General features: G+C 45.2%; 1 protein-coding gene across 2 annotated transcripts in view; it reads left to right on the top strand.

The window, feature by feature from the left end:
- The window catches only part of RCAN1 (regulator of calcineurin 1), a 93,935-nt gene extending 70,149 nt beyond the window's left edge, over window positions 1-23,786 (top strand). Inside the window, exons 1-4 of one of the 2 annotated variants that reach the window (XM_036849735.1) lie at window positions 14,839-15,148; window positions 17,882-18,055; window positions 19,625-19,784; window positions 22,007-23,786. In XM_036849735.1, coding sequence (XP_036705630.1) covers window positions 15,062-15,148; window positions 17,882-18,055; window positions 19,625-19,784; window positions 22,007-22,179 — 594 coding nt within the window. In that variant the 5' untranslated portion in view covers window positions 14,839-15,061 and the 3' untranslated portion in view covers window positions 22,180-23,786. Of the gene's footprint in view, window positions 1-14,838; window positions 15,149-17,881; window positions 18,056-19,624; window positions 19,785-22,006 lie in introns of those variants that run through there. The other variant, XM_036849734.1, reaches the window with a different exon arrangement.
- Window positions 23,787-24,021: the final 235 nt, after the last annotated feature.

Below are 24,021 nucleotides of genomic sequence, written 5' to 3'. Positions count from 1 at the left end.
TGGTCGGGGAACAAAGATCCCGCACGATGCAGCACCCCCCCCAAAAAAAAAGTTAAAAAACAAAACAAAACACTGTGCTGTGTAACATAACCTAATCATGGGTAAAATCCATCATGGCCATGGTCCTGCCCGCCGTGTCCCCCGGGGAAGGGGGGGAATGGGCCATTTTAGAATTCTACCAGCTACAGTAGATGAGGCAAAATGTTGCACTTCTAACACATTCCCAGGTAATGAGATGCTGCTGCTTTGGAAATCACATTGTGAGAACTACTTACCTACGCTAATTCCACCACCTTTGACTTAGATTGCGCCTAATTTACAGAAGAAGAAACTCAGAGTTTTAAGCCTAGAGGTAATATTTGAAATTCATAGCAACTAGTAGCTTGTGGGCACCGACCAATCAGAAGGGATGTCAAGCCAATCAGGCCAGATTCTGGCCATGTATAACCACTGTGGTCTTGCTGGCTGGCACGCATTGATGGATGGTCCCCAGCAAGCAAGGGCTGGAGTCAGGGCTCATACCAGAGCCGGGGCTTCGGCTACTCCACAAGCTAAGATTAAAGAGAAAATGTCCCACCGATGCTAAGTCAGGAGACAAGGAATAAAGAGATGTTTTATTGATTCCAAAACCCATCTTCTTTTCATCCTATCTGCTCCATGTCCTATACAGCCACCTTCCTCAAGGTTAAAATCTGGATTAGTTTCCTATTGCTGCTGTAGCAAAGTACCACAGATTTAGTGTCTGAAACCACAAAGGTTTATTATCTTACAGTGCTGGAGGTCAGAACTCCAAAATCAGTCTCAGTGGGCTAAAATCAAGAATCTGTTTCCTTGCCTTTTTCCAGGTTCTAGAGGCTACAGCGTTGGTTCACATCACCATGATCTCTGCTTCCAACATCATGTGTGGGTCCAACCCTGATGAGCCTCCTGCCTCCTTCTTATAAGGACCTGCCCCCAGACAATCCAGGATCGTCTCCCATCTCAGGGTCCTTAAGGACCCTGTGCCTGCCAAGTCCCCTCTGCCATGTGAGGTCACGTGTTCAAAGTTCCAGGGATTAGGACGTGGATGTCTTTGAGAGGCCGTTCTTCACCCCACCTCACTATGTAAGTCCGTTCTTCAGCCCACATTTCTGCGGATCACAACGGCAGACACTTTCCTAGAACTTCCTCTGTGCCAAGCCCTTTTTAGACATTAGGTCATTAATGTCACAACCAGCCTATGAGGTAGGTTCTGTTATTGTGATCCTCCTTTTACAGACAAAGGAACTGAAGCACGTGGGAGTTAAGAACCTTGCCCAAGGTCACACAGCTAAGAAATGGCAATGCCAGGGCTCCAACCCAGACAGGCTGCCTCCAGAGTCTACACTCTTCCCCACGATGTTATGTACCTCTCGTCGATGGACAGGTGAAAAGCAGGCCACTTTATATAAATGGCAAGAAGCCAAAGTCACCATCCCAGCCTCAACCCCTCACCTACCCTTCCTCTAACTCCCACTCTGCCTGTTAAGGATCCTTCTCTGGGTGGGAAAGCAGTCAGTCACTTTGGTCTTTCCTTCCTTGCTTTCCAAGTCTAATCAGTTATAAAGGCCTTGTCACTTCTGCCATCTCTGAAATGTTGTTCCAGTTACTATTGCTGGGAAACAAACCACCCAGAACTTAAAGGTTTAAAACAGCAACAATCCTTTATTTTGGTCATGAATCTGCAATTCGTGCGGAGATGGGTCTTCCCTCCTCCATGTGGCGTCTGCTGGGTTTGCTTAGCTGGACGCCAGGGAACCCACTCTCAAGATGTCACAGTCACATGGCTGGCAAGTTGTGCCGGCTGTCGGTTGGGAGCTCAGCCAGGGCTCTGGGCCAGGGGCCTCAGTTCCTCTCCACGTGGGCCCCTCCACGGGCTGCCTGGGCTTCCCACAAACATGGTGACCAGGTTCCAAGAGAACAAGGCGGAAGTGCATGGCTTTTTATGACCTAGCCTCGGAAGTCATATGGTGTCATTTCCACCATACAGTGTCTGTTGAGACACTCACAAATGCCCTCCCACATTCAAGGGTGGAAGATACACACCCCTCCCCTTGATGGGGGAATGGCAAGGTTCTACAAGAGCATGTGGGATAGGAGGTTTGTGGCAGCTGTCTTCAGAAAATGCCATCTGCCAGAATTGCCTTTAGAGTAGCTCCCTGCGTCCTCCTCTGCCCACACACTGATGGACACATTATTCCCCAAGCCCCAGTTTGGCTATGTGAAATAACAGAAGAGTTTTGTCTAATATGTTCATTTATTTTGATATTTTTACCAAAATATTAAAAATGTAGCCACATGTATTGCGCGAATCGTTTGTATTTTAGGAATAAATCAAAGTAGCAAAAGTAGGATTTCCCAAGAAATCCAGGACATGAGATTAACAAACACCAACACTTAACCAGTGCCGTGCCAAAATGCAGGCACTCAAAGAAATTTGTTCAAAATGGACAAACTGTATATGTCTTTTAATGAAAGCAGCTCCTTATTTGATTCTGCATGGTAGTGAATGAAGAAAATGTTAACTTTCCTAATACCTTTTATTCAAGTAGTAATGGGAAAATACAGGGATATATCCTTTCCCCACCTATCTAAAACCTAACCCTATTCTCAAGGCCTTAACCCACAGGACTTTCTGTAACTGGACTAATGGGGTATTGAGATAGGATCATCACTGATCACCACCCTCCACCCCCAGTATCCTGAGCTCTTACTGCCTGCAACACAGATGGGACTCATTCATGTTATCACGTCACTGGAGTGGCAGTCTTATCTCCCAAGCTTCAATCTTAAGCCCCTGTAAGGTCAGGCACAGTGACTTAGGCTTTTGAACCCCCTCGTAGAGTACTGGACACCTGGTAATGGCTTAGTAAGAATTTCACGATTGATTTGACTGTGAGTTCTTGAAGGAAGAGTCATGCCCTACTCTTCTCTGTGTCTGCAGTGAAGAGTCAGGTACTTAGCTGCATGCTTTATTTAACAAATATTTATGGAGGTTCCCAAGTGTTCCAGGGTCCATGACTTGGTCTGCCCTTAGTTTAGTGGAGGAAACCAGTTAAAATATGATAAATACTAAGAACTAGAGGTCCCCAGTGTTATGAGAATATGTAATAGGTATAATTTGACCCAGCGGTGGAGTTCGAGAAGGCACGGAGTAGATCCTTGTTAAATGGTGGTTGAACAAGAAACAAATGAGTGATTTTCTTTAGGCGTGGAAGTCTGTTCTTAACTCCAAACAGCCCAGACAAGAAACTGCTAGATGTAGATGCTCGAAAAATGTGTGTCTCATCTCCAGGTAGGCAACACCCGGCCCCAGAAGAGCCCACCTGTCCAAGGAATTTTTCCCTATAACTGACCTGCTGCATGGAAGTTGCCCCTTAGTGATGCCTTCCTTTGGGGCTGAGACTTTGATCTCCAGAAGTCGCTGATTAAATACAAATCCTCTGGGAGGTCTTATACATTAAATAGCTGTCATCATTAACGCAGTCATGGTAAAAAGTTCATTAGGTACGTTCCAGTCTTGTTAGAAGGGAGATGCAGAGGGCAGGACTGTGCCAGGGAGAAAAAAAAAAAAAACCTGGATGTGATTCTGGGACAGAAGAACAGAGGAAAAAAACACAGATGAGGAAGCAGTAGATGTGGTGACATGGCAGTGACAAGAAAGAACTTGATAGTTTTGCTCTGAGACGGCATCACCCTTGGGAACATTTGAAAGACCCGGATGGGTGATTTTCCCCCCAAGATCAGATATTCTCTGATGACCACACTCTGGAGCCTGCAGAATGTGCTTTGTGAGGTCTGCTTACACTAAGGCAGTGCTCAGCCTAGCGACCCACACTGTGGAGTCGGACAGAATCACAGGACCCTGTGCTGGCCAGTGCACGACCTCGACTCCATGGAGACTGGTTCAGCCCATACAGCTGATGAGTCGGGCGTTTCACCAGATAAAGATGGCTGCCAGGAGAGCTTATCAAAGAAAAGCAAAATAAATATTTTCTGGTGAAATCCCTGTCTTTAAAGGTACTTAAGTAAGACATGGGATTCTTCCAACAGTTGGCACTCCAAAATATTAATGAGTTAAAAATACCAGGTTTGGGAATGGTGCATAACGAATTAAAATTCATGACACCAGACTGCTATGCAAAGAAAGGAGTAGATTTCCTCTCTGACTAACCTTCCACCTTACTTAGTGTATCTGTTAACCATGGTTTCCTTGACCATTGATATAGAACATATAGTAGGGGGAGGGGAAAGAGAAAAGCCGTTTTCTTATTGCAAAAGTAATAAATGTGCATTGTAGAAATTCTAGTAAGTCCAAAGAAGTGAAAAAGGAAAACACTGCAATCTTCTTTAATACTAACATGCATGTTTTTTCTTTTCACCAAAATGGAGTCACAACAGTAAACACTGCTTTGAAACCTGCTTTTTTTTTCTTAACAGCAGGTTGTGAACATCTTTTTATGTTGTTAAGTAGTTTTCACTTCCTTCCTGTGAGGTGTGAGTGGCTTTATAGTCTATTGATTCAGCATATTTATTAGCTGGTCACTGATAGGATGGTTAGCTTGTTCTTATGTGTTATTTGCATAAAGAACGTTGCAGGGAATGTATTTGCATCTGAATCTTTGCCCACAGCCCTGAGGATTTCCTTAGAATAAACTCCTAGGAGGGAAACGGAAGTTGAGTCAATATTGAGTCAATATTCAAGGTTTTAGTTGAGCTGGTTTACACTGAAAGTTTAAACTGTCGAGTGTACCACAGTTCACTACCATATTCCTTTAGAAGTTCCTTACCTGGGGAGATGAGCTAATGATTTGGAGTGGAATCAGTCGTATTTTCATGGTGTCCAGTTTAAAGTCTGTCATATTTGTGAGAAATTTCAGATGATTAACTTAGGGTGCAGATCTTTGAATTTGGGTCTTGTTGGTTCGTTGACTTTGGGTCTGTTTCATTGGTTCATTGGTTGGTTGGTTGAGGGACATAGTGACACACCCAGGTCCCTTCAAGAATAATGGATTTGTCCCCCAGCTGCCCTGTCACTTGCCCCCTTTGGGGATGACTTCAGCTGAGAGCCACCCCCCTAAGTCCCCTCCTTCTCAAGGACCGCCCCCATCCCAGAGCTGACCAATGTGGGGTATCAAGGCCCAGCCCTTCTGCTCCAACGAGGGTCATCCCGTCTTCAGAACACCCCACAGGACCAGCGAGGCTGCCAGTGGGACCACATGGTAGCCCTACTGTCCCTCTGCCCAGCCTCTTTTTCTCCCCTCCCCTCCCTCCCCTCCCCTCCCTCCCCTCCGCTTTCCTCTCCTTCCCTGGGTGTTGATCCCAGAAGAACCCCCTAATAAACCTCATGCACAAGAAGCTCTGTCTCAGGGGATAACTGTTGGGTTTTTGGTTGGTTGGGGAGTTTACGAGAGCAGAAGTGGGGCTCAGCAGACCCTGGCAGTTGATCACTGTATGTGCCACGTAATTTCTCCTCCACAGGGCCAGTAGTGCCACCACGACCTCCCTCGGGATGGAAGCACGAGGGCAGCTCAGACTCAGGGCTGAAGTCAGCCTCTGTCTTCCTGAGAGTTAGTTCAACATAAGAAGATTGATCAGACTGTATCCTAGAATCTTACAAGAGCAGTTTAAAATGCTGTCTTCTCAAAATGATCTTTTGAAAAACTATCTTAAAAGCCACACCCTGAGAATACCTGGATCTCAGTCTACTTTTAGATCATCTTTCCAACCGTGTCATTGAATATTGGTCGTAACAAAACCCTTCTGTCTTCATTCATCGTAAGCCAGTTCTGTAGAAATCCGTAAGTTCTGAGTCTCAGTCGTGCTGTGTGCCTCCCTGGTATGGCCCAATCATGTCGCCCTAACGATTGCTAAAGAAACCAACTGTGGTTTGTAAACGTTTGAGCGGAATCTAGGTCAGCCTTATAATAACGTCCCCACCATTCACTTGCATGAGAGTATAATTTCAGGAGTATAGAGAACGTCCTGCAAATGCCCAGGTAGTCACCCGTAGAAATGTGTTGAGCCAGAAAAAAAAATAAAGAATTGCTGTGTAAGGAGCGAGGGACACACTCTCTCAATGTATTATTTGGAGTAGATTATTTGACACAGAACATTTTGAGCCACGGGGATATGGATGGGTAAGCTGCTTTGTGCGTATCCCTACCTCTCAGTATCTGGCTCAAAGCAGGTGACTAATCTATTTTCGATGACTTACTAAATTAAGCCAGAGGCCAAAAACTCAGATGCTTTTGGGGTCGGGAGCGACGGGGCCATTGGTATTCGAAAAGCAGGGGCTTAGCCAAGGGTTCAACCGTTGCGAATGGGCCTCTGAGCCCATTATTGTCACATCTTCCTTTTTTTTTTTTAATCCCAAAGAAACCAGAAATTCTATTTCTATGTGAAACCTCCCAATTTTTAAATGTTGACAACTAATATTTTTATTTGGGGGAAGGGGGGCTGCCAATTCACAACCAGTAAACTAACCTGGCCATTCTAGAATTGATGGAAAGGAGGCAGCTCTCACTTCTCAGATGCTCTGGTGCAAAGATGGGTGTGCAAATTTTAAGTCACTTGCTATAAACACCCCAATTTTCCTAGTGAACAAAGTTGGCATGATCATTCTTGCTTTTCATGGTGACTGTTAATATCCAAGTTGTGGCGGTGCCTTGTTTGTCCTGTGTTTATATTTTATTGTTTGTTAAGTATGTTTTGAATCACTGTGTTACCCGCATGGGGTGACAGGAGATAGTTCCTCAGGCGACTTATCAGACTTTTAAATAATCCTCAAAGAAGGCAATGTCAGTGTGAAAAGACAGCATACGCAGTGGTGCCGGTCGGTAACTTCCCAACAACAGACACGGAAGTGGGGCCTGGGGGTGGTAATGGAAAGAGTAGGTAAGAACACATAATACTTTTCTCTTCTCCCAAACTTGGCAAGACAATGATTTCTGAGCTGAGATCCTGAGATTGAAAACTGGGTGCGGATACAAACTCTTCGTAGCCAAGTTATTGAAAACTGGGTTTCATATCTGGTGCTAAAGATTTCCAGAGTTCGGTTTGACCTCATTCTTTTCCCCTTCCTCTTTTTTGACCTTCGACTCTGGTTTGGCGGGTCACTCACCTGGTATTGAGGGAGTGTCTGCGTGCCCCCAGCGCTGTGCCAGGTTCCCTGGGAGAACCTACCAGAACCAGAACAGGATCCGGGCCTGCCTCAAGGCAGCACACGTGCCACCCAGGGTTTTAGTTGTGTCAGTTCTTCTGAGATGAGTGTGGAACGTAGAATGAGAGGAACAGGGCTTTTCCGGCAGTGTTCACACAGCAGCGTCGAACTCATCCTTTGAATGTAAAGGGATTTACTGGCGGGAATGAATCAGTCTGGGGTTGTGAAAGCTCTTTGGAGCTGGAATTGAAGGTAACCAGGTCCTGGTGATTGATGAACACAAGAGCAGCCTGTCACCAGCCCACCCCTGCGCGAGTGTTCTTTTTTTTTTAAAGTTGAGTTTTATTAGACCATGGTCTCCCCCAACATTCTGTTTCTTTAGCATTACTGTGGGGTTTTTTTTCTTTTTCTTTTTTAAATTTATTTATTTTACTTATTTATTTTTGACTGCGTTGGGTCTTCGTTGCTGTGCGCAGGCTTTCTCTAGTTGCAGCGAGCGGGGGTTACTCTTCGTTGCTGTGAGCGGGCTTCTCATTGCAGGGGCTTCTCTTGTTGCAGAGCACAAGCTCTAGGCGTACGGGCTTCAATAGTTGTGGCACACGGGCTCAGCAGTTGTGGCTCGCGGGCTCAGTAGTTGTGGCTCGCAGGCTCTAGAGCGCAGGCTCAGTAGTTGTGGCGCACGGGCTCAGTTGCTCCGTGACATGCGGGATCTTCCCGGACCAGGGCTCGAACCCGTGTCCCCTGCACTGGCAGGCGGATTCTTAACCATTGCACCACCAGGGAAACCCCTGTACCAGTGTTCTTGTCCAGGTTTTTGTCACTGCAGGATTGTGCCCTGGCTTCAGAATAGCTTCAAAGCAGAAGTGAAAATCAATCATTAAAGCAAAGTGGGTCTGGAAAGGAATAGAGTAAAAGGAACAATTGAGGAAGGATTTTTAGGGGGGCTTTGGCCCCAGCTGGCTTTAAATAAATGTTACCTCCCTTAATCCGCGACTGCTGGTCTCCAAGTCATTAAGTATAGCTTTGATTTGCCTACGGCTATTTCTCCATCTTAAGCATCGCAAATAGTGCGTTTCCAAGAAGTGACAGAGGGGGGGTTAACGTCACGTACTAGGGAAAGATTGAGGTAATAAGGAAAAAAGAGTTAATGGGATTTCAAGTGCACATGGAATTTAACAAACAAGATGAAATCTTGGATGAACTGTGACCTCTCTTTTAAGGTATCTATTTGAACATGCTTTCCTCCCTACTTTTCCCCAATCAGTTGGTTATTTTATTTTACTTTATGTTTTTTCTTCCTTTCCTTTTTTTTTTTTGAGGGTGATTGCATTTTTCCTTCATTTCCACCATAAGCTTTAACAGAGCATGATTGCCATTCTGCTAAAACATGCGTTTAGCCTTTTCACCACTGCCTCCATCATTTGTGGCACTGGTGTCAATAAGCCACTTTTTAAAAAAATTAAGTAATAGGAAGTTCCACGTTATCTCAGAAATACAAATTATTTGTATACTATCTTGTACTAATCTGTGTAAAGTATCAAATGATATTTCAGCCTTTTCCATTTTTTTTCCAAGTATCAAAAATGATCCAGGCTGAAGTTTAGTATTAATATCATTTCTTCTGTGTTATCCTACAGATTCAGAAGATTAATGGTTATTAAACATAAAGGTGATTTTCATTAAAGATGTTTTTCTCAGCTCAGATTTAGAATTCATAGGCATCACCCCTGTAGTGGGAGACAAGGGGCACTCTCTTGTCTAAGGAGTTCTGGTTAGAACCTTCCAAGTCCCACAAAAAATGGTTATCAGCTTTGTTTTACATTTTCTTTCATACAAGGCCCCTCCCTGTGGCCGCGAGCAGATCTTACCAGTAATAAAGCAATTCTATGAGCAGTAAATTCCTGAGCCCACATCTGGCTCTGCCCCGCTCCCCAGCCCATTCCCTGATTACCCTTCAGAGAGAACAAAAATGGAAACGCCTTTAGAAATCAGAAAGAAGAATATTTTCCGGTTCTCTTTCTTACACGTGATCGTCACAAAGAAGCAGAAAATTGGGAATTTAATCACCCTACTGCTGAGACAATAGGCCTTCAAACACTTTTGATCATGAACCTCATGGATGAAAGATTTTTGGTACATCTGCCAATAAAAGCATTTTATTAGTAACTTCTATACAAATTCTACTCTCTACCGTGCACCTTATAAAACACACCCTAAAAAATAGGCATTTGAAAAAGACAAGCGAACATATATTAAATTGAACACGTTCTGCCCAAACGACAAAGGGCTGTCGAGACCCCGGCTGTAGACCCCTAAGGAGAGTCACAAGGCCTCTGGGAGTGCCCGGGGGGTGGGGCCTCAGAGGCTGGAGCTGGTGGTGCAGTCCCGTGCCTGGACATCCTGCGAGCCACCATGCAGCAAGCACAGAGGAAGTGCACCCTGGAATGTGACCAGCACCCGCTGAGCAAACTTGTACCTTTACCACCCCCTGCAACGAAAAGGAGGTCTTTGTTCAAACCAAAGACACTGGAAACCCTCCAGGTAGGAACACAGATGGCCTTGGCCCTCTGATGGCTGGTGGATGCTGGCTCTTTGCCCGTCTCAGATGGACCCTTCCTGGTGTAGTCCCTGAACTTCACAAGCATTTATCCGCATCTCCAGGGAGTGGCAGGATGAGCAGTGGTGCCCTCAAGCAGCTCTCACTGTAGTAGGGAGATTGCCAGGTAAGAACATAACTAGGATGCCAGGCACACTGCACTGAGAGCTGGGGGGTGGGTGGGGGGAGGTCACAGGGGTTAAAGGAGGGAGAGAACATAAAGTCCAGAGGGGTGCCTCCTGGAGAATGGATGTTCGGTGATGGGCTTTGAAGGATGAATAGAAGTTTGGCAGGCAGAAAGAGACAAGGGAGGAGCTGGCTGATGGAACCGAGGAAAGCAGGCAGAGCTGAGGGCTGCCTAGAGGAGTCATGGGCTCCGTAGTCAGAGAAGGTCTCGTGCCTTAGGGGTGCCTTGCCCCCAGCCTGTCCCTTCCCTCTTTTCTGAACCCAGACACTGGAGTGGTTCTGTTGCATGGAAGTTAGTTCATGCCTCTCCTCTGCTCAAAACCCTCTGATATCAGCATGCAAGCCAGAGACCTTCCAATGGCTAAAGGTCTCACGTGGCCCTGCTCCCAACCACTTTCTCCACGTCCTTCCTCTACAGCCATCCTGAGCCTCCTGCTGGGCCTGGAACATGCCAGGGGCCTTTGTGCCTTCTGTTCCCTGGCCTGAAATGCTGTTCCGAGCATCTCACAGTTCACTCCGCCACTTCCTTTAGGTCTTGATGTACCCACCTGTCATCTTCTCAGGGATGCCTCCCCTGGCTAGTCTTCCTTCCTTCCTTTTTCTTTCTTTCTCTCTCTCTGTCTTTCTTTCTCTCTTTCTTTCTCCTTTTCCCAGCTTTTCCTATCCCTCATCTCTGCCTTATTCCCAGCACTTACCACTATCTAAACACACTGTATATTTTACCCATTTATCTCATTTCTTTTCTTTTTCTTTTTTCCCATCTGGAGTGTAAGCTCCATGAGGGCAGAGAGTTTTGTCTGTCTTCATCCCTGAACCCCCAACACCTGGAACTGTGCTTGGGTGAAAGAACAAATGGGTAGATAGATGCATGGATTGACAAATGGATGAATACCAAGTGAAAATCTTCCCCTTTAACCTACAGAGCAATGGGAAGTCACTGAAATCTTTACAGTAGGAGAGAAACGTGATCAAGCTCAGCTTCGGGAAGTTTCATGTTGTGGGAATTACGCACTGTTTTGGAGCAGTAAGAAACTGGCCACAGCGAGGCCACTTAGAAAGGTACTGTGGCCGCCTGAAATACTGTGCAGGAGTGCCAGGTGGAGGAGGCTACAGAGAACCTAGAGACCCCTCCATTGACCAGTGGGGCACGTAGGAGAGGAAGCCATCCAGGATGCCAGAGGGACTGAGAGAATGGAGATGGGGAAGTACCAAAGGGCACTGCTGCGAGGCAAGCATAGTTCCATGGAATCTGCAATCGAAGGATCAGGGCGAGTCCTGACTCTCCTCAACACAGTGAGATGCCCTGAACCTCAGTATCCTTACCGATGAAATGGGAACTAGAAACACAACTCACATGCATCAACCACTGATTGTGTTTCAAGCACTATACTGGGCACTCCGCCTATGTCAGATTGTTCAATCTTCACTGCAACTCGGAAGTTGATATTAACCTGGTTTCCAAGTGAGGGCAAGAACTGTCCCCTCGGTTAATAACACCTTTTAGACTGGGAAGTGATAAAGATGACTCAGAGGCCCCTGTGTTTTTCCTGTGTGCAGTGACTTAGGTTGGGGGAACAATGCTCCACATTATAAAGGGAAGGGTTACGAATATTAAGTAACAGTAAAGCTATCCCATTATCTCAGAAGCTAAAAGCGCCATTAAAACGCAAGTTTAATTGGCATTCAAGAGAAACTCTCTGATACCTTTGATCTCAATCAGGTGTGCCATTTTCCCTCCCAGGAGATCTTTTGCAGATTTCTTCTTCGCTCAGCTCTGATTTGCACAGCAAAGTCAGAACTCGGTTTCTCTCTGTGGTCATTCTGTAGAAGGCTTCACTGGTGGCACATTCTTGGCGTAGTTGTAAACTCCTTGGGGTTTATAATGGGTGTGCTGAGGTCATCCTCACTATGCTTTAAGAGTGCTGTAATGGGAATGATGGATTTCGACATAAACTACAATTGTTCCTCACTGAAAATAGAAACTTCTTAATGAAAATATGCTCTCACTGCTTGGAGCCAGAGGAGGCAAATGCAGGTTGAAGAGATTCATTTAAGATTTTTAACGGCGCGAATGGAAGAAATGCAAAACATCTAAAGCTTTCAGCGGACTAAAGCATTTCATTTCTTCTCTAACTTCTGCTTTCTGTTTTACTATTTTAAGTGCAATTTTTAGTATGCTTTTCAAGAGTTCTAATGAGACGTTGCTGTGGGCCCTGCTTTCTTCAAATCACTTACATCCATCTTGCAAACAAGAATCAAAAAGGTACTTGCCTTTCAAACCACAAGGGATAGACAAATACCATAGGACGTTTAGAAGTGCAGGTTCATGTCTAATAGACGTGCAGTCGAAGAGTGGACATTCCTAGCAAGAACTGTCAGGTGAGCCGATAAAGGGAAGGCCCTCTGGGTTCAGGGACAGGTGTCTGTCCCCTTGGCCAGCCGGGGCTTTGGAGCACCATGAAGGGTCCATGCTCTGTACCTCTCACGCCGTGGGAAGCCTGTGTTATTGGACCCTAGGTGCCATCTCTCTCAGGTATACTTTGTGACCCAGTGGTTTTTGCCGGCCTCCAAGCCAGCCTCCCTACAGTCGACCACCACTTTGAGCCCCTTTCTCTGATCTAGAAATGGAAGCACTCAAGTTCCCTAAATATGATTCAGATGGAGCTTACCATCAATTCAAAGGCAGGTACAGAATTGCATGTTTTGGGAGGCTTTCTGGACAGCCTAATGAAAGATCTATCATTTATCATTTATTTCTAGGAGCAAAGACAGTTGAACCATCTTCAAATACCTCACTATTCCTTTTTTTTTTTTTTTTTTTAATCCCATCCGTATTCATGAAACCACAATTGTAAATTTGGGTGAGTTCAGTGCTGTTGTCTCAGATGAACAGAAATGTTGCAGATTTGCCCACACGACTGAGTTGGAGCTTCATGTCATGAGTTTTAAAAGGAGGAGGAGGAAAGGGAGGAGGAGATGGTGAAATTAACCTCCTCTTCCTCCTCTGATATCCTTTTAACCCTTATTCGCCAAGGTGGACTCCAGGAGAAAGAGAAAAGGAGGGACAGCCGCTCTGGAGGAGTGGAATGCACTTCTGTGACTTCTACCTCCCGTGCCTTTCCCCTTGGCCTCCCATACCCCCACTGCCACCCCCAGGCCACCACCAAAGCCTGCATGTGCCTCCAGGGTACGCTGCAGGCTCTGCACCGGAATTTAGCCAATCCCAGGGCACAGTTCCCAGAACCAAGCACCACCCAGTGGACCATTTCCTCTTGGCGTTTGATGCATGCCATACTATTTCACAGTTCGAAACTCTTCTAGAACATATGCACTTAGATCTCTTGGGTTGGCAGTTACGGGTAATTTGGCAAAGCAAACGCCATAACTGGTCTCTTGCATAACCCTACAGCTGGCATCAGGGCACCATGCATGGAGATTAAGCAGTGCTCACTCATCCAAGAAGACTTCGCATTTCCTTTTATGGAGGGATAAATGCTCTGGTTCGTTCTTTCCCATTGCATATATTCTTTTTATTATTGGCTGACTTTAATGGTTCTTTGAAGTTAATTTTTAAATGTGAATAGCAGGATTCCACTTAACTTTTGGAAGCTTAAGAGGTGTCTGCCTCTAGACTAGAGAATGCTTTTATAAATAATGAGACTGCATTTAGGTGATAATGAGTAGGAAGGACCTAGGATTCTGCCATAGGGACCTAAATGAGCAAAGTACTTGGAAGTTCAAAGAGTTGCAGCCTTTTAATGGGATTAACAAATACATACGACTATATATAAGAGAGACAATCAACAAGGACCTACTGTTTAGCGCAGGGAACTATAGTCAATATCTTGTAATAACCAATAAGGGAAAAGAATCTGAAGAAGAATAGATATAGATATATATAACTTAATCACTGTGCTGTACACCTGAAACTAACACAACATTGTAAATCAACTATACTTCAATTTAAAAAGTAATAAAATAAAAAGTTGGAAAAAAAGAGTTGCAGCCTTTTCAAAGAACGGGCATCCTGACATCAGTGTGCTTCTCCAAGACCAGACATCTTACCTGAAAAAAGGCCAACTGAACTAACTTTTCAATTGTAGTGTACATTCTTTCTATTTCTTCTTCCTTTCCTAATTAAAGCAAAAACAAAAACTTTCAGTCTATGAGTCTCTAAGCAGACAGGCTCGGAATGTTTCTTTTCTCAGCTTCAGAGGCTAGATCCTCTAAAATATTTTTGTATCTTTTCCCGAATTTAGCAGCTGTTAGAAAATGATCAAAGTGCTGCATATTCCTGGTTCTCAAATTACAATAATAAAGTTTTCCAATGAAAATCCTAGGATCTCTTCTCACATTCTCACTGTGAAATACAAGTGGGAGTTAGGACATTCCTCCAATAAAGTTTAATCAGAAAAAAAAAAAGGCCGTATTTCAAAATGAAGTCCACTTTTTCTTTAAAAGCAGAGTTCATTGACCAAGACCGATTTCAAAATGTTTTCTCTCATACCCCAACATATGAAACTTTGATTTAAGTGTTCAGGAAATTACAGGGATCAAACAACTGGCCAAGACTTCGGTTTCCAGGTTTCTCCAAACCTTGAGAGTTCCCTGGAGGCTAATTACTGTTTACTGCTGTAGACCTTCCTCCTGTTCTTCTGTAACATTTTCCATCTTAAGAAGGGTCGTCCCATTCAGCCGAGGAGCCTGGTGACTGAGTGGCTGAATGGAATTACTACCAGTGGAAACTATGCTGCAAGAGGGGTAGATAAAGCAGCTGCAAAGCAAACCTCGGCAGTTTTTTCCATCCTCCCCAAGCAAAGTTAATTAGCATAGGGAAAATGACTAAGGTGTTGACGTCACCTCTTTCCAGTAGAAACTTACACTGTGTCTCTGCCTGCCTGCGAGCAAGTAGGACTTGACTCAGGAATTTGGTGTCCAAACAGGATGCTCTGGAAGCGGTGCTTTTTTTTCCCGGTGGGGGCCGGACCTCGGTGCTTTATAAGTGAGGGCTCGAGAAAGAACTTACAGCCTCTGGTAAAGGAACCTTACTTGGGGCTTGACCGCGGGAATTGCTGTAGCTTTCACTGTAAGAAAGCAAGATGCACTTCAGAAACTTTAACTACAGTTTTAGCTCCCTGATTGCCTGTGTGGCAAACAGTGAGATCTTCAGCGAAAGTGAAACCAGGGTAAGGTTTCTGATATGATGTGATTTTTGAGAGTTTTCAAACTATTATGTTAATTGGGACTATTAGCTGAAATACTTGGTGGGGTATGTGGCTGTCTTGTGCGTTTGGGGGTTTTGAAATACATCCAGAATGCTTTGAGCCTTAAAAATCAAAAGGTGTTGCCTGAGGAATTAACTGTGAAGGAATTTTTAAAGCTCTCAATATTTAAAAACGTCTGCGTCCCTTGACCAGGTAGTAAGGGAGGGTTTGGCGTGGTGTTTTTTCATTCTGTGTGGGTTGTATCAATAAGTAAACTTTTGGAGGGAGGACTTTTCTGACAGTGAACAGAATGTTTCACTTTGACGTTTAGAGTTCAGGATACTTTGATTTTTATCTCAGGAGATCAATATTGGAAAGATATTTGAATGTTTGCAGTAATTACAAGGGCCTGTCTTCAAGTTTCCAGATTTCTCTAGCTGGAGAAAATGCAGCCATAGCAAATAAATAATAAAACTGGATACATAACTTAAGTGTGGGATGAGTATACCTCCTGGGAAGCAGCTCTCATTGATGGTTATTAATATAATTAGTAATTTTAATTACTATGCTTTTCTTCTTCATTTGATTAAAATGTAAGATTTTCATCAGTAGCTACGAAGCTATCTAATTGATCTCTAACAATATTATATATGAATGAATTCTGTATGTTCTGTTTGGGGGGCGGTGATCATGTTATACCTTTATACCCAAAGCCCTACTGAGACATCGGAAGGTTTCTTTTTTTTTTTTTTAAATCAAATTTAACTCCATAACTGTGTACAATGCTTGCAGGCCGGGACTGTAGTTTTTGAACTAGATATTAGAGCATGTTCTATGTGTAAAAGTACTACAAAGTCTATGTATTTAATGTTAGCCTTATATGAGTAAAATCACTGATTTACTTAATTAAGTAGAGATGCCATCCACTAACTATAATCACTAGGTATCGGTTATTAGAACAAATAAGATTATTTTATAAGAGAATACTAATAGCATAATAGCAATATGAAATTAACAAGATAGTGTGGGTTCTCTTGGGTTCTGGTCCTAAGCCCTGACTTGTATTCTAAAAATATTCAGCAAAGTCATCTCTCTTAAATTATGAATGATAACTTTAAAACTAAGCAGTTGGTCACAGTGCCTATGGATGAGGTCGTGTGAAATTCCAGATCTGCGCAGACACCCTTATGCCCCAGACTTGCCTGTGCTCGGGACGGGTGGAGAACAAGTCACGTGCAGCCAGATGAAATCGAAGCTTAAACATCTGCCATGCATTCTTTCTCATTCTTTGCCTCTGCCACACCCCTCGTAGGAAAGTCACAGACATTTCCATCAACTAAAGAGAAGCCGGGGAATTTGAAGAGAGAACGTTTGTGAGCTGTTCCCCACTCCCCCCGAGCCACCTGCCCCATGGAGACATCAGCCAGAAGGGAATGCGGGACCTGCCCACAGCCCTGCCCTGTGGACCAGGCACTGAGCGACAGGGAGGCCCATCCCCTCCCCGGCTTTCTAGCACTGAATATCCTCGAAGATGTTCTCCCTTCTTGCTGGGAACCCTCTCTCCCTTCTGCAGAAGCACCGTGCTCTGCATAGGTCTCCAGGGTACTTGTGGGCTCCAGGGCCTTCTCTTCTCACCAGTCATCTGGGTGGAGGGCACGCTGCCCCATCTGGGCTCTCACCATCTGCCATCCCACCCCCATCTGCCTCTCACCCCCATCTGCCTCTCACCATCCTCACAGTTTAGTCTGAAAAAGGATTCAGAAAGCTCGGTGACTAAAGTCCCTGCATAATCTTCCTGGAAGTTTCAAGACTGTCCATCACCTCCCTCTCTTGTCAGAAAGGTTGCAGTGGCCTCCCAGGTCCCCCCAAGGGCACCACCACTCAGGACCCGGCCCGGGGTTGCTCCCTAGAGCTTTTCCCAGGAGCTGATGAACGCTGTCCTGAATCTAGGCTTTTAGTCCTTGAACTTGGGCATTTCAATTCTAAGAACTCATGCTGTTTCATAGTGTTCACTAGTGCTTTTAACACTAGAGCTGGAGCTGTACATGTATTAAAGCCAGCGTGCAGAAATGGGTTCATTGGCAGAATGTTAATTTTTGAAACCAGTACTATTTTAGAGAGTTAAAGAGTAACAGATTGAATGGGAACATAATAATGGGAATTTTTAAAAAACTGCTTCCTTTACATTAAGAAATGCAAGGCTTTTCATTAACTTCATTGGTTACCAATTCAATAATAATTTTTTTTTTTTGAAATTAGCTCCAGTGCTTTTAAGTCCAAAAACCATATTTGATGGACAAAGCAATGCCCTGAGCTGAGTGGTGGGATTGGAGTTCACTAGATTGGGGAAGGTCACAGGACAATAGGGTCTGGCAGGCCAGAAGGGTGACAAATGACCAAACGAAAATGTTCCTTCTACTTTAAAAAGAATGTTTCCGTGACTGTAAGAAGTGCTGAAGTATTGGTAATTGTTCAGCTGATTAAATGAATTTAGTAAATCGTACATTCTTACTTTTGTGTAAAATCACGTATATTAAATTAAAAGGGCAGAATCTCCCCAGAGGAGAAAGGTGGGTTCTCTGTCTTCTCTAAGAAAAAAGTTGGAAGTTCTTGACATGATTAATAATTTGGTTCCTCCATAAGAAATGTAATGAAGTCATCCAGTCAAAGGTCATATGCAGGTAAATTTCAACTCCTTTTATTTTTATTTTTCAGGCCAAATTTGAATCCCTCTTTAGGACATATGACAAAGATATCACCTTTCAGTATTTTAAGAGCTTCAAACGAGTCAGAATAAACTTCAGCAACCCATTATCTGCAGCAGATGCCAGACTCCAGCTACATAAGACTGAATTTCTTGGAAAGGAAATGAAATTATATTTTGCTCAGGTGAATCGAGTTCATTGATACCCATCCTTCTCCCTCCTCCCTCCCATCCTTAAAAGTAGCTTAGACATCCATTCCGTATAGGTTGATTTAAAACTCCAAGAAATCATCTTGAGAAGGGCAAAATTCATGCTCGAAATTTTTCATGTCACCTATTTTAAGAAGACATCGGGGTGTATTTGAAAGTGCCCTCAGAGATGACCTTCTTGGGTTGAGTGATGAGGGGAGAAAGAGAGCCTTTCCTGACTCAGGAAGGTGGAGAACCGCAGAGTCGTGGGCGTGGCTACCCTTGACCCCCCGGACCAGAGCGGTTCGGCTCTGCGCTGGGTCCCCACATCCCGCTCACTCCTGGCGAGCAAGCCGGTCCTGCACATCAGCAGGTAGTAAGTGCTAAGAAATACTCGTGGTAAGCGGGGGTCCCGGCCCCAGGGCACTCCCGGGAGCTGTGCGGCGGCTTTGCTTTTTCTCCTGCATCACCCTTCCTGCCTCCCCCAGCAACTGCCTTCTAGGCAGCTCACAAAGTTCCATTTGATGATGTTACCGGAGTCTAACAGCTTGGCAGGAGGAGGGGCAGGGGCTCTTCGGATGCTGCTCCCTGGTGAAAGAGACCCCCCACTGGGGCCCTGAGTTCCCCTTGCCAGTACGGGAGCAGATCCTGTAGAGGGGCTTCCTGACCTTGCGGGAAGGTGAACTTGCCCTTCCAGGGTAGATGAGAGCCGGGATGCTCTGCCCCCTGGTGGTAAGTGCGAGGCGCAGGCTTCAACCTTGGATCCTTACGAGCAAATTCCCTTCTACGTTTGGTGGGGTTCCATGTAAGTAATTACTTGGTCTCTCCACGACTTTTTCTGGTTTATTAAAGTAAATGCATGTTCATTGTGAATTTTTTTGGGGGGGGGGGTGATACTAAAGAACAAAGAAAGTCCAAACTGGTAAGATTTTGTTGTAAGATCTCTCCAAACAGCCCTCTAATCACTGGTATAATTTTTAAGCCCAAACTAGGATCTTGGTCATTGTTTCTTATCATTATTGTTTTAAATATGTATCCTGGAAGGTAGATGTATTTTTCCTTCCTCACTTTTGGCGTCTGATTCAAAGCCCCATAGGGAGGGAAGCCTGAGAGCGTGATGGGCAGGGGTCCGGGGTCATCTTAGAGATGTCGCTTAGCCTTTGGAGCTTCTGTGATAGGATGTGATGCCACCATAATATGAGGAGCTGGAAGCAATTGATGCTGAGATCCCTCCTGACCTCAGGGACAGTGCTTTCCTTTTCCCGTGTATACTAAAATTATCTCCATATATTTTCTGTCAGTCTAGTTCAAGCATAATTACTTGCAGTCCCGGGGCCTGTGAGTCCCCGTCCTGCGAGAGACTTCTAATCATGTTTGCACCATAATCCAAGTTCCCTTCCCCACCCTTAGAAACCATATTGCGATTCATCCTTGGGCTGCACCTGTTCAGCTGTCTGGACGTGGGTTTGTCCTTCACACCTGTCTTCCGTAGGCTGCCATTAAGTGCTATTGCTGCTTCAGTTCTTCCCCCGAGAACAACCACCTGCATTTATCTCTCTCCTCAGACTTTACACATAGGAAGTTCACACCTGGCTCCACCAAACCCAGACAAGCAGTTTCTGATCTCTCCTCCTGCCTCGCCGCCGGTCGGTTGGAAACAAGTGGAAGACGCTACTCCCGTCATAAATTATGACCTTTTATATGCTATCTCCAAGCTGGGGCCAGGTAAGCAGTGCCCTCGGGTGGAGAAGGGGCAAGGAGACGTGGAGAGATTGTGGTTAAGGCACAGAGGCTCGCCTGCAGCAGGAGTGGCCACGACCCCATTGCTCTTTCCACTTCTCACGTGATCAGTGCCAGTGTGTGTTGTGAATTGTCTCTATTTGCTTTCTTCTGAATCGAAGTAACCCATGCCCCGGGGTGGGAGCGTGCACGCCTGCCTCTGACTTCATCCCTTAGGAAAGCGTGCAAGCTGGTCCAGGGGACCAAGTACCATGACCCCTCTGGGCCGCATCACGTGACTCCATCCCCTCACCCACTGAGCACAGCCGGTGTGAGGGACTCAAGACCCGGCCTCACGTCCTGTTGCTCCAAGTGGGGATGAGTGATTGGATTCTGGAAAGGGAAAACAGGCTTTCCCCACTTTTAGACATTTCATTTTTAGTCAAGGTAATTTCATCTATTGATCTGATTCTCCCCTGACCTTTTGAATGTGTGAGGGAACAGAGACCCATAGATCATAGTGGAGAAAGAGCCCCAGTCACAAAGCCCAGTAGGGAGGGGTGCTCGCCTACTGAGCTTGCCAGGGAAAGAAGAGGTTCTGGTCCTCAGAAGGGGCAACGGTGTGAGCATTTAGGAAGAAAGGTACTCTGGCCTCAGGCTTCTCATCCAGAAAATGGGTATTACCGGGTGGAGTAGTAAATGAGATCATCGTGTAAAAAGCAGTTCATATAGTGCCTAGCTTATCGGCAGTGCTCAAAACATGTTTTCTGGAAACAGTAAAATGTTGGAGGTTCCTGTCCTATCTGATAGGGTTTGGGTGAACTGGCAGGTGCAAGCGGGGGTCTTGGGGTAGAGAGGTTTGAGCCCCCCTTCTGCCCTGTTCGTGGAGCAAATGCAATAAATGCTGAGGCCATCAGCTTTCTCCTTGACCAGCAATCTGATGTTCCTTTGAGTGGATGGTTTTATTTTCTTGGACCATCAGCAGTTCCACATGGAAAAGATTACATCTCTGTTAACATCGCTCTGACGGAAATTCCCCCTGTGGTAGAAAGCAAGACTCACATTACTTACTGCTCACCGTGGCATGAAGGTCAAGATGGAAGTGGCCAGTGCCCCTCCTGGCAGCTCCAGGCCAAGGTGTATTAGGGAGCAGAGGGTTGGAACCTTCTGGAATGTTAGAGAAGGGAGGAAGGGGATGTCCGCCTGGGGAGAGGTGTCAGACTGCTCCAGAGGCAGGAAGTGCTGCTAGTGAACATTCTTCACGCTCTAGAACCTACCACTTCTTTACAGACGGCTTGTTTGAGAAACCCTTCTGGAAAATAGCCATAATAAGATCAATTTGCCCTTAGTTTACTTAGGGCTTATGACCTTGAATAGTCTTTCTTTCAACAGTTGAAAGATTGCAAAGATTTTGCCAATATGGTCCTGTCCCCATGCTTTCTGGATTGTGACTCCTCAGCAGGTAGATAGGGATTCGTAAAGGGGATCGTGACCAACATTTTGAGCGATCTCTCTGACCCTCCACCTTAATTCCCCCCTACCCCGAGAATCCTGAGGCTCTTTCCGCCTTCAGACGCAGTTACAATAGCATTCCAGTCTCACGTGTGGGGTAGAAAAGAGGCAACACCTTTTTTATGAGTAAAAGCGTCTTGACTGAACCTGATAAAATTCAGGCTGACATAGAACAGCAGGACACGCCTGGTTCAAGGGGTTGATAGTTGTGTGAAAACGGATATGGTGTGGTCAAAAATGTTTTCAGAGCATCTGTTTCAACCAGCACACCTGTGTCTTTGTGCAGGGCCTCCCCGTGCTTCCTGCCCCTATTGTGGGCTAGCAGGAGGCTCAAGAGGTCCTTTCCTAACGCCTTTATTCATGCACCGTCTTTTCCTGAATGGGCGCTCCTTGCACCACACCGGGGAAGGGGAAGTCCTCTGGGGAGCCTAGAGGGCCTGGTGAACATGCTAAGTGTAATTAAAAAATACACTCCTTCAATACCTTCCATATGCCTGGACTCAGAGGGTTTGATTGAAAGCTGAGTCATTTACGGTGGTGAGATACAGAATGAGCCACCAGAGAAACACCAATCCAGAGTGCGGCTGCCTGTGGCCCTCAGTCCCCATTGGATGCCCGCGGAAGCTTGGCCGAGCGGACCCCTACGTGCGCATCCGTTTGCTCTTTGACCCTCGGGTCCTTGCCTGAGTTACCCTGCACTTATTTTCCTTCCCTAGGGGAAAAGTATGAATTGCACGCAGCGACCGACACCACTCCCAGCGTGGTGGTCCATGTGTGTGAGAGCGACCAGGAGAACGAGGAAGAAGACGAGATGGAAAGAATGAAGAGACCCAAACCCAAAATTATCCAGACCAGGAGGCCGGAGTACTCGCCCGTCCACTTAAGCTGAACTGGCACCCGGACGAAGAAGTGTTCTGAATCATACTCACGAGAAGGAATCTTTTACTGTGGAAGTGGCCAGTCACAACTTTGGAGGTGGCAGCCTGTGATCGCTGTGGCAGAAATTCCATGTTGCTCAGAAGAGAATCGAGGCTTTGTCTTCTGGTTCTAACGACGCTGCGCATCAGTCAATGCTCCTGGCTCCTGGGAATGTCCTGAGCCAATCACTGAGTGTGGGGTGATCGCACAAGGACTTCTGGGAACGTCGCGAGAAAACCAATAACGATAGTGTTTTGTACTTGTTCTTTTCTGGTAGGTTCTGTTTTTGCCAGGGGTAGGTTGATCAGTGGGTCCAGGGAGAGCCTTCTGTTTCCAACCAGCCTACAAGGTAGACTCTCTCTCCCAGTAGGAAAAGGCACCACGTGAAGCCATAAGGTGTCTGGTGCAGAAAGGTTGTGAAGACAACAGTGCAATGTGGAAATTGTAGTGTCTCATTTTTCCCCCTCACGTTCTAATGTTTGTGCATGTGTATTACTGATTTTCAGAACTAACCTTTGGTCGTATATAGAGTTACGCCATTGTTGTTTTACATCTTTGGGGAAGATAGGAAAGCATTTGCAAAATCTGTCACCTTTCCAGATTCAATGACTGTCTTTGCAACAGCACACACGGTGGGGGATTCTACTGGTAATACACCCACTCAGCATCCTATTTGATGCAACCTAGAACTTGTGCTTTTGCAAAACAAGTCGATCTGAAATTCCTACGTAGCGTTTCGCTTATAAAACTCAGAAAATAGCAGTTTCACTGCCAACTCTTAGTGGGTGAGAAATTTTAGTTGTTTTAGATCAGACAATAAATGGGTTTCATTTATTTCTTTTACGTGGTGGTTTATATACATGAATCATAGCCAAAACCCTTTTTTGGGGGAACTGTCAGTTGAGATCATTGATTTTTTTTTTTTTTAACCCCACTGAAACATCAAGATAAACTTGTAAATAAAGCTGATAGCATATATTCATACCTGTTGTGCCCTTGGGTGAGAAATATGGCCGTGGAAGACTAGTGTAAGATGTATTAACCTCCCTGTGAATTGTATGTTATAGAAAACGCCTTTCAACCATTTGACAGGACCTGAATTCAAAGCATGTGAAGTGGACAGCAGATGTGTGGTGGTATGAGAAGGATGCAGTGCCTTTCCCCACTCGTTCCTGACGGAATTGTCACACTAGGTTAAATGTTTGTAATTTTTTTCTAGTTGTCATGTGTGTGTTTGGTCAATAGGTATTCTGTTTTGGCCTTACAATACCATAACAAGGTTTGTCCTTTTGAGATGCCTAATGCCAAGTAACAATGCATGCTTTGGAAATGTGGAAGATGGTTTTCTTTAAGAAGCAAAGGTATGGGGCCGTCCATATCAAGACATTGACTGAATGTTCTCAAAACCCTGTTTACAGTACTTGGTGGGGGGTTGGGGCAGATGAGGGAGAGACCATTGCATAGCTGTTCAAGGGTCCCTAGTTAAGTGCTTTTAAACTGGAGGGGCTAACCTCAAGATATTTTTTTTAACTGCATTCTATAATAAATCGACACAATATGCTCTTTACGGAAAAGTTACCTGTTTGTCATTTTATTTCTAATTGTCAACCTGTGCGCCCTTTGAATTCTGCAGTCTCAGAAGGACGCATCCCTTCATCAGGTTGAGTTTGGAAACTCCCAGATCCTTGCTGAGATTCACAGAGGGTCATCCACACTAATGGTGCGTCACCTAGGAAAGGGGAAGATGGAGAAAACTGAAACCAGAAGTCTGAGTATTTCCTTTGTCCAGGGAGAGGATACTCTGATGAAAACC

The sequence above is a fragment of the Balaenoptera musculus genome, chromosome 4 (genome assembly GCF_009873245.2).
Source record: "Balaenoptera musculus isolate JJ_BM4_2016_0621 chromosome 4, mBalMus1.pri.v3, whole genome shotgun sequence".
Lineage (NCBI taxonomy): Eukaryota > Metazoa > Chordata > Mammalia > Artiodactyla > Balaenopteridae > Balaenoptera > Balaenoptera musculus.
This window is presented reverse-complemented; position numbering and strand designations above follow the sequence as displayed.